The sequence below is a fragment of the Petaurus breviceps genome, unplaced genomic scaffold, assembly GCF_028583685.1.
Source record: "Petaurus breviceps papuanus isolate PSGF00001 unplaced genomic scaffold, PetGlider_PUasm1.0 91041, whole genome shotgun sequence".
NCBI lineage: Eukaryota > Metazoa > Chordata > Mammalia > Diprotodontia > Petauridae > Petaurus > Petaurus breviceps.
In genome coordinates this window covers 43,122,591-43,132,642 of record NW_027187400.1, presented here as the reverse complement: position 1 = coordinate 43,132,642, position 10,052 = coordinate 43,122,591, and the positions used below count along the sequence as shown (strand labels likewise).

The window sequence follows — 10,052 nt, the reverse complement described above, 5'->3', positions numbered from 1 at the left end:
TCTCTCTCTCTCTCTCTCTCTCTCTTTTGGCTTTTTGGAGAGGAGAAGGTAGGGCAATTGGGGTTAAGTGACTTGTCCAAGGTCACACAGCCAGTTTTTGTGTTAAGTGTCTGAAGCCACATTTGAACTCAGGTCCTCCTGACTCCAGGGCAGGTGCTCTATTCACTGCACCACCTAGCCACCCTAGAGCTCAACCTTCTTGCAGACAGCTTGGGGCAGGAGGAAGAGTGCTGGCTCTCTCTGGAATTAGAGGACTTGGGTTCAAATCCTGCCTGGATGACCTTGGCCAAGTTACTTAAACTGCCTGGTCTTCAATTTCCTCATCTGTAAAAGAAAGGGATTATTTTAGTTGGCCCCTTCCTTTTCAGACTAGGCAAGCACAGGTCTTGACGAGGTCCTTCCCCTGCTCAAGAAGCTTCTGGGGGTCCCTGTTGCCTGTAGGATTCCCATATGCCCTCTTGTTAGTGCCACAATCTGGCTCCTCCCTATATGTGTCTAGGCTTTTTATTGCTGGCACTCTATGTTCCAGTTGAATTAGCTTACAATCCACACCCCAGCCCTCCTCCCTCCAATATGACATTACTTTCCCATCACCGTGCCTTTGTATAGGCAGCACCCCCCTCCACCTGTGCCCAGAGAGCTCTGCTTCTTAGAATCCAGAGCTTACTTCATTGGAAGGCTCATGTGCCAACTCTACAGGAAGCCTTATGGCTCTCTCTCCTTGTATGTATTTTCCCTTCCTCCCTTCCTTCCTTCCTCCCTTCCTTCCTTCCTTCCTTCCTTCCTTCCTTCCTTCCTTCCTTCCTTCCTTCCTTCCTCCCTCCCTCTCTCCCTTCCTTCCTTCCTTCTTCCCTCCCTCCCTCTCTCCCTCCCTCCCTCTCTCTTCCTTTGTTCTTCCCTCCCTCCCTCTCTCTCTCCCTCCCTCTCTCCTTCCTTCCTTCCTTCCTTCCTTCCTTCCTTCCTTCCTTCCTTCCTTCCTTCCTTTCTTCCTTCCTTCCTCCTTTCCTCCCTTCCTTCTTCCTTTCTTTCTTAAAAAATTATTTATTTTTAACATTCATTTTAAAAAACGTTTAGAGTTCCAAATTCTCTACCTCTTGCTCCTCCCACTGAGAAGGTAAGTAGTGTGATATGCTGTGCCAAACAGAACAGTTTATATTTTCTGTCCTCAAGTTGTTTCCTCCCAATAACATGTAAGCTCCCTGAGGTCAGGAACTGTTTCAGTTTGGCCTTTAGATCCCCAATCCCTAGCACAGGTCTTGGTACACAGTAGGTACTTAATAAATGCTTGTTCCTTCCCTCAACAAGCATTAAGTATTAATGTATTAAGTATTTTACAAATATTCAACCCTCACAACAACTTGGGAGACAGGGGCTCTCTCTCTTTTTTTTCTTTTTGGACAGGGGAAGGTAGGGCAAATGGATTAAGTGACTTGTTCAAGGTCACACAGCTAGTTTTTTGTGTTAAGTGTTTGAATCCGGATTTGAACTCAGGTCCTCCTGACTCTACAGTCGGTGCTCCATTCACTGTGCCACCCAGCCGCCCATGCCAGGGATTCTTTCATTGTTCTCATTTTATAGTTGGGGAAATTGAGGTGGAAAGTGGTTAAGTGATTTGCCCAGGATCACACAGTTAGTCCAAAGTCACATTTAAACTCAGGCCCAGTGCCCAGCACTGAATCACCTAGCTGCATCTGGGAACAGAAGTAGCAGCATTGAGATTTGAACCCAACCAATGGTCTGACTCAAGGTGCTCTGGCTGGGGGCTGATGGGCAGAGGGCTGGAGGGGAAGGGCGCCACAGACTCACTCTTCATCGTTTTCACAGCCACTTTGAGGACGGAGTCATCTTGGTTCAACTGCCCTTCCATGACAGAGCCAAACTCTCCTGGGGGTGGGTGGAGACAAGAGTGAGGGAGGTGCTGGGGGCTGAGCCCAAGCAGAGAGAGAGGGGCCAGAGGGCAGCCTGAGCACCATGGGCGACCTCTGTGTTTCTTACTGAATTGCGGGAAGGGCTTGGGCTTGGAGATGTGGTAGGAAGAGATCAGGGTGGGGTTGGGAGTGGGCTGGGGGAACTCACCTTCTCCCAGGGTCTTTCCCAAGGCTACCTTATGGCGGTCCACCATCACATCTCGGAGTTTCTCCTTCAATTCTTCACTAATGCCCAGGCTGTTTACTGAGAGCAAAGGAAGGCCCAGGAATCAGAGATGGCCTTAGGGGTAGTGATCTACCCAAAGTCCTGTCAGTGTCTATTGCCCACTCTCCTCTAGCCTTCTTCCCTGTTGCGTAAAGTCCCCTAGGGCAGGGACCATTGGAAAGAAACTTTCTCTGTATCCCTGGTGCTTAGTAAAATACTCGATTAATAAATTCTTGTTGATTGATTGCTGGCAGAAAAGTATTGGACTGAGTCAAGAGATTCCTGCAAATTCCTTCTTCCTTGCATATTCTAAGGTTATAGGAGGCCAAGATTCTGGGGCTCTAGGGGCTGTTTACTCTAGAATTCTAAGGATCTGAAGTTATGGAACCTTAAGATTCAAAGATTCTGTATCACTGGGAGGAGGGCATCAGTAGAGGTGGGAGCTTTGTAGCCACCACTTGTCCCTTACGGGTAGCTTCCGTAGTGCGCCGGCTGTAGGACTTTCGGACCCGGTACCGAACAACAAGCTCTCCTCCACGTTCCACCGTGGGCTGAAAGACTTCCCTGGGGAGATGAGGGCAGGCAGTGAGGGCAGAGCCCCAGCAGGGACATCGGGGAAGGAGCTAGATGCCTGAGGCCTGTTTGGACCTTGGGCCTCCCCACCCCAAAACTCCTCTTCTACCCTTATGATTGAAGGTTTAGATGGGAAGTCAGAGTACCCAAGTTTCAAGGCTCCTTCTGCTACTCAGTCAAGTCAACTTACCCCTGGGCTGTATGGGATGGCCTCTGAGGTCCCTTACAAAGCTAGTTAGGATTTGATGGCTGTGTCCTAGGCCTGGGAAGAGGTACTCAGGTATCTGGCAGACCTGGCTTACCCATAACGTGTCTCCTTCTTTCTCCGGTGGAAGAGGAAGAGGGCGAGGAGGAGGACACAGGCAGCAGCTGTTACAGCCCCCAGGAGCACGTACCACCAGGGCCAGGAGAAGGCAGGGGCTGGGGGGTCCTTCACTGCAGGGTGTTGGGGGGGTCATGGAGAAGCAAAGCCCCTTTCCTGGAGGAAGCCCTGCCCACACCACCAGGGACCCAAGGAGTTAGGGATAGGGGAAGGACCTGGGGTGGGATCGGGGGTCAGGAGGACAAGGAATGTGCATGTTTGAGAGGGGAGTGAAATGGAGACGTGAGGAAGGCTGGCCTGGGTAAGGTAGGTGTGTAAAAGGCTGGGTGGTGGGGGAAGGGTGTACAATGAGTGATGACTGTGGTATGCAGCCTGGAGCAGGAGAGCAAGGAGATGGGGTGAGGAGGGTGTGGAAGGAGCATGCGATGGGATACATGGGTTTGTAAGGAGTGCGCAGGGTTGTGCCAGGTTCTGTGGGACAGGGGGTGAAGAAGGTCCCATGGGAGCAGAAGGGAGGTGGGGCTGGGTCAGAAGATGGGAAAAGAGTGGGTGACAGAGGACCAAGAAAGGGGACAAAGCTGCCTGTGCTGCCCTTGAGGGGCTGCAGGTTGTAGAGAGGGTGCAAGTGTCTAAGGAGCATGGTCTGGGTTTGAGTCCTGAGCAAGTCATGCTGGGGGTAAATAAGGGGTCCCCAAAATATCAGGAGTGGTGGGTGAGATATAGAATTGGCATTCAAGGGGCCTTCTTGAGTATGCAAAGGGGATATAGGCACCATGCCAAGCTTTCCAGGGGGTTCCCTGGGAAAGAGAGGGGATTTGATGATGGAGCCAGTGCCATACAAGGGGTGTGTGGGGACTGGAGGGCCATGCAGGGGGTGTGTGGGCACTGGAGGGCCATGCAGGGGGGCGGTGTGGGCACTGGAGGGCCATGCAGGGGGGGTGTGGGCACTGGAGGGCCATGCAGGGGGGGTGTGGGTACTGGAGGGCCATGTAATGGGGGTCTGGGCACTGGAGGGCCATGCAAGGAGCCCTTACCATGCTGGTGCACTGGCTGCCTGTCCCCTGTGTGGAGAGAAGAAGGGAGGGGAGGAAGGGGAGCAGGCTCAGTGTGGAAAATGGAGAGAAGTACTGGGGTCAGAGCAGGGAAGGTAGTCTTGGAGTGACTAGGGGATAAGGCAGCGGGGAGAATAGGGCTCTCTTTGGATCCATATATGAGGAGCCCTGAAAATGTTTTGGGGCTCTCAGGGGTAAGCATGAAGTGCTAGGGCATCAGGAGGGACCCCAGGCCACATCTGGGCTCTCCAGGAAGGTCTCTGGGCCAGGCCAGGGGAGTCTCAGGCCTGGGTTTAGGGGGCAGGTACCTGGTCTCCAGGGCTCTAGCAGCACAGGCATGCTCCAGGGCCCATCACCAGCAGTGGTGTAAGCTGCCACCCGCAGGGTTAGGTTGGGTGGCACCCCTTCCCCCCGAAGCTCCAGAGTCACTTCCCGCCTCAGCCCTGCGTCCATCAGCACCTGGGCAATGGCAAGGGCAGGGAGAGGAGTGAGAATGGAGGCCCAGCAGCCTCTGCCCCTCCCACTCCCTTCTGCCCAGCTAAGTCCATGCCCACCTCCAATGCATCTTCTTCACGATACGCCAGCTTGTAGCCTCGTAGCGTCCCCTGCAGTGGAGCCCGGGGGGGCTGCCAGCGTACCAGAGCCTGGCTGCCATTTCGGATGGCACTCACGTTCTCTGGGGGTCCCATTGGCACTGGGCACAGAGGGATAGAAAGGGATGCTGAAGCCCTCACTCCTTCCCACTCTCATCCTGGCCCACGTGAGTCAGAGTGCCTCCTGAAGACACTGTGAGATAAGCACACAAGTGAGTGGGAGAGACTAGGCTAGGAGGCAGAAAGGCCTTACCTCCCTCAGGCGTCTCCACCAGCACCCAGTGTGTCCAAGGCGAGGGGCCCTGGGAGCTGGCACAGGCCACACGGATGTGGTAGGCACTGTGGGACTGCAGGCCGGTCACGTTCAGGCTGTGGGGCGGCACAGCTATCTGAAATGCCAGGGGCTCCTCCGGAGGCTCCACGGCTCCGGGCCCAGCCCCGACCTCATCGTCTGACAGCACAGCCTGATTAAGGAAGGGAGGAGGAGGAGGGCCATCTGAGGCCCGAGGTTCTAGGGTCCTCTGCATTCTGCGAATCTTTTGTCTAAGGTTCTGTGTTCTGTCCGAGCTCCATTATCATACGATTCTTTTGTCCTAAGGCTCCATGGTCTGAGAACCTTCTGTTCTTAGGTACCATGTTCTATTATTCCCTCTGATTCTGAAGTTCTAAATCCAAGGGTTCTGAGGTCCTACATTCTGTGGCTCTAAGGTTCTGCTTTCTGTGCTTCTTCTGTCCTAAGGTTCTACGTTCTGCCTCTAATTCTAAGGTTCTTAATGCTGTGGCGCTGAGGTTCTGCATTTTGTGAATCTTCTGTTTTAAGGTTCTATGCTCCATGGTTCCCTCTGGTTCTGGAGTCCCATGTTCTATGGTTCTGTGTTTTGTGGTTTGCAGGCCTATAAGCCTACAGTTCCCAGGTGCTGTATTCTATGGTTCTTATGTTTCATGGGTTCTATCTTCTGTGCTTCTAAGTTTCTTTAATTTTCTGGACCTGGAGGGGCCCAGGAAACTATCACAATACTGGGGGGAAAGGGATTCTTAGGGGTCCCTCCCCATTGCTCCTACTTCTCTCCAGCATACTCTGAGGAGGAAGAAAGAGGTGAATGGGTGAGGACAGATACCTGCCTTGCCCTCTGTCCTTCAGTCATGGAGGGGAAGAGGAAGTGGGATTTGCTGAGGACAGAGGGACAGACGGATGTCCCCAGCCTGACTCCCACTTCTCCTTTCCCCGGTATGGTAGTGACCCCCCACCCCCACCCTTGACATTGGCCCTGGATTCAGCCCCAGTGGGAAGTGGGACTTGGGCCTCTGAGGGAGACACTTCCTCTTTTGGGGTGGGGACTGGGAAATGATACTGGGAGGGAACTCTTACCTGCAGGGCACAGTTGGTGATGGGGTAAATACCACTGGCCCCTGGTGTCCAGGTCACCTCAAGCTCTGTGGGACTGCTGGACATGGTCCGGAGGTGCTGAGGACGTTGTGGAAGCACTAGGGGTTACAGACAAGGGATGGTGTGAAGCCTCCCCCTTCCCCTCCCCCAGAACCCCAAATCCTAGCCTACACCTCCTTTGTTACCTGCAAGCCCAGCCTGGCCTCCTTACTTCCAGAGTTCCGCCCCCCACACCCCATTCTCCTTCCAGCCTCAGCCCTTTCCTCCAAGGATTCAGCCCATCCCTTTCCCCTAGGGTCACCTGTGACTGTGGCTGTCCGGGATGTGGTGACCCCTTTAGCATTGTGGGCCTCGCAGGAGAAGGACGATGTCTTATTCAGACCTGGGGAGAAGCCATTGGGGGAGAGGAAGGTATCAGAACGATGGTAACTGGGAGGTTCCTAGAACTTGGAGAATTTCCATTTAAGAGTGTTTCTGGGGTACCCCTCAGGGTTATCGCCATTTCACAGGTAAAGAAACTGATCCCCAGGAGCCCACAGAAAGAGACCCTTAGTCAAGTTAGCGGTCACATCTTTGGTCAAGACTAGAGTCTACACAGAGAAAGGCTCACAGCTTACGAGATCAGATCAGATCTCTCCAGGCACAGGTTGGGGCCACGGGAATCGGTGTGCGCGCGCGCGTACGTGTGTGTGTGCGTGTGCGCGCGCGTGCGTGTGTGTGCGTGCACACATGCATGTGTACATAAGCTTGGAATCCCTTGGGCTGCGGGGGAAGAGGGGAGGAGGCAAGGTTGGGGAACCCACTGTGTCTGAGGGACTGAGATGCACCAAGTCCAAGAATTATGGAGATAAACAGGCAGACCTAATCTATACACCCTGATTAATAGACACGGCCCTCGACAGGTGTTCATGATCACAGGTACACGCACAGCTAGTCAGAGACCATCACCCACATGCACACACCAGGCTGTGGCCAGAGTCATAGCCCAGGGCCACACAGGTGTAGAATGCCTATACTTGGACACATACAAGGTATAGTCACACACACTCACATAGAATCACAGACATATCTGTGTTCACACTGACTAACAGACAGCCACAGGCACACATATGGCTAGAATCAGACAGGCACACACACACATATACACACACAGTCACCCACAAATCTCAGATGCCTACATGGTGTCCTGGGTCCTTACAAATCTACAGTTTCCAGCGGACACACACTCTTGGGAACTGCTCCCTCAGTGCTGGAGGAGTCCTGGAGTCAGGCAGTCGGGCAACTGGACCCCTGGGGCGTGTATGTGGGCCTCCATCCCATCCCATGCCACTTGGTCTTCCTCCCCCAGGTCCTCTCTGACTCCCTCAGCACATACAAGGTTTTTCATCGTCAGCAGGAGCGAGGGGGAAGGGTTGAGGAAAAGGAGGGGGACCCATGAGGCCGGAAACATACCCTCCTCCCCTGCTCTGCCAAGGTCAGATGCCCAGGCGGCTGCCATCAGTGGGCATGGTGCCAAGTGGGGGAAGGGGGCAGCTTATTCCCAGTGATGGCCTTTCCCAAGGGACAGAGGGGGAGAAGGGGATGCCCTGGACCTTGATCCTGACTGGGAGCTGGAAGGAGAGAAGAGAATGGGGGGATAAAGAGGGGACAGGGAATAAGGGTACTGTGATGGAACACAGAACTGTAGGGGGGGACAAAGAGGAGACAGAAGAGAGGGCAGGGGGAGAAAGAGAAAATATGGAGGAAGGAAGAGAAGGCATTAGGGTCACAGAGCAGAGGCAGCAAGGAGACAGAACAGTGGGGGGTAGAAAAAAGGATAGGGGACAAGAGGAAGAAGTGAGGGGGCAGAGAGGGGACAGTGGGGGGCAGGGAGAAGACAGGAGACAGAGGACAGTGAGGAAAAGAAAGAAAATCATGGGATCAGAGAGAAAACAAAGAGTAGAGGGAATTGGGAGAGAGAGATGGGATGGAAAATGGATGGGGGAGACAAAGCAGGTATTAGGTGACAGAGAGGGGACAAGGAGGGCACAGTTTGGGAGCCTTGAAGCCTCAGAGAAGCCTCATGGGGTCTCTAAAGCAGGGGGCTGGAAGCTGCTGCTCAGGCACTGACCACAGCATTCCTGGCCCCCCCACCCCCATTCCCGCCTGGTCCTGTGAGTCAACTCAGGGGAGGGTGAGCCTCGTTGGCCTGAGGGGTCCTGCCGGGGTGCTAGGGGGTCCCATAGATCCTAGTCAGGTCTTTGGGTTGTGGGGAGGACCCAGGCCCCTGCCTTTGCTCAGGACCTTGGAAAAAGCCCCTTGGCCTATGCTTGGACTGGTGCTGGACATCATCCAGATGTGCTTCCCAGATGTGAGCCCAGCCTTGGCTCTTGGCTAGGGCTCTCCACCCCCAGCTTTTCCAGGGACTGGGAGGAGGAGTTGTGGAAAGTCTGGACTAAACACTCTGGGGTACACCCTGTTAGACACACACACACACACACACACACATGATGTCTCACACTCATATATACAGACACAAACAGATTCACAGATACAGAAACATGGACACACATGACGTAGTTTGGTTCACAAACATTTATTAATGTTTGTCTGTCTGTCCCAGGCACTGTACTAGGTGCTAGAGATACAGAGACAAAATTGTGTTTGAAAAGAAATAGTGCTTGCCCTCAAGGGGCTTCTAGTCTTATGGGCAGGGACACTGGGACAGCAAGCCAGTTCTGAGATCTGAGCCATGTGCCCTTCAGCAATCATAATATGAGATGGCATGTGATGGGGGCAAAGACAGCATAGTCAAGGATGCTGAGAAAGGGGAGACCACACACACACACACACACACACACACACACACACCACACACACACACACACTGACAGACACTAATTCACACACACCTTGCATCCCCTCCTTCCCAAGGGGTCCATTCTGTCCCCACCCCCACCCCACCAGCCTGACTCAACCATGGTCACCGCCCCTGACTCGCCCCTGACTCACTCTGGGAGGGGAAAGGGGGACCCACGGGAATGTGGGGAATGTAGACCCCGCCCAAATGATACCCCCACTGTCCTGGGGATATGGCATTCTCCAGCTCAGGCCCCTGGCTCTTCTCTCTGATGTGGTCACCTCATTTCCCTCAGGCCCAGATGTTCCCTTCCCCCCTCAAAAAAAAGCCCAACCCAACTTCTAGTCCCCAAAGGGGATTTTAGTGGGGGCCTCTATTCCCAATCCCCAGAAAGGTATAAGAGGGCAGGGTTCAAGGCTGCCAGCCTGCCTTGTGTCCTCTGCCTCTCAGGCTCTCTGTCTCTCAGCTGGTGAGTGGGGAAGGATCCCAGAGATCCCCATTGGGAGTGTGGAGGTCTAGGACTCTGGCTCTTCCTGACTCCATGGAGGATCCACGACCACTGGCTTCCCTTTTCTGGGGATCACTTTCCCCCTATGTGCAACAGTGGCTTACAGTGTGATCACTCTCAATGGCTTTCTTTCAGTTCTGGGATTCGATTTTTCTGTTTTTCTCCCTTTGACTCTGTCTCTGTCTCCCTCTGCTTTTCTCCTCATGCTCCGATCAGTTTTTTCTTCACAGTTCTTTGTCAGTCTCTGTCTTCCAGCTTCTCAATCTGTTTTTTCTGTATACTGCCTCTCCCTCTCTCTCCTCTCTCTCTCTCTCTCTCTCTCTCTCTCTCTCTCTCTCTCTCTCTCTCTCTCTCTCTCTCTCTCTGTCTCTCTCTCCTCTCTCTGTCTCTCCTCTCTCTCTCTCTTTGCTGTCCCTGTCCCTGTCTCTCCCTCTCTCCCCTTCCCTCCCTCTTTCCCCGTCTTCTCATTCTTCCCCTCTCTTTCTTCCTCCCTCTCCTCCTCTCTCTCTCTCCCTCTACCTCAATCTCTGTCTTTGTCATCTATCTCCCTCCCTCTTTCTCTTCCTCCCTCCTCTCCCCCACTTCTCTCTCCTTTCCTCCTTCTTTCCTCCTGTCTCTTCTCTCTTCCTCTCTCATCTCTTCCAC

At 53.6% G+C, this 10,052-nt stretch overlaps 1 protein-coding gene across 2 annotated transcripts in view; it reads right to left on the bottom strand.

The window, feature by feature from the left end:
* Positions 1 to 10,052, bottom strand: part of AXL (AXL receptor tyrosine kinase) — a 20,927-nt gene that overhangs the window by 5,545 nt on the left and 5,330 nt on the right. The window contains exons 5-14 of one of the 2 annotated variants that reach the window (XM_069079210.1): positions 6,362 to 6,442; positions 6,043 to 6,158; positions 4,927 to 5,137; positions 4,635 to 4,774; positions 4,389 to 4,539; positions 4,063 to 4,089; positions 3,009 to 3,141; positions 2,603 to 2,697; positions 2,077 to 2,172; positions 1,807 to 1,884 (exon numbers count right to left, since the gene is read on the bottom strand). In XM_069079210.1, the coding sequence (XP_068935311.1) occupies positions 1,807 to 1,884; positions 2,077 to 2,172; positions 2,603 to 2,697; positions 3,009 to 3,141; positions 4,063 to 4,089; positions 4,389 to 4,539; positions 4,635 to 4,774; positions 4,927 to 5,137; positions 6,043 to 6,158; positions 6,362 to 6,442 (1,128 nt within the window). The remainder of the gene's footprint in view (positions 1 to 1,806; positions 1,885 to 2,076; positions 2,173 to 2,602; positions 2,698 to 3,008; positions 3,142 to 4,062; positions 4,090 to 4,388; positions 4,540 to 4,634; positions 4,775 to 4,926; positions 5,138 to 6,042; positions 6,159 to 6,361; positions 6,443 to 10,052) is intronic. The other variant, XM_069079211.1, reaches the window with a different exon arrangement.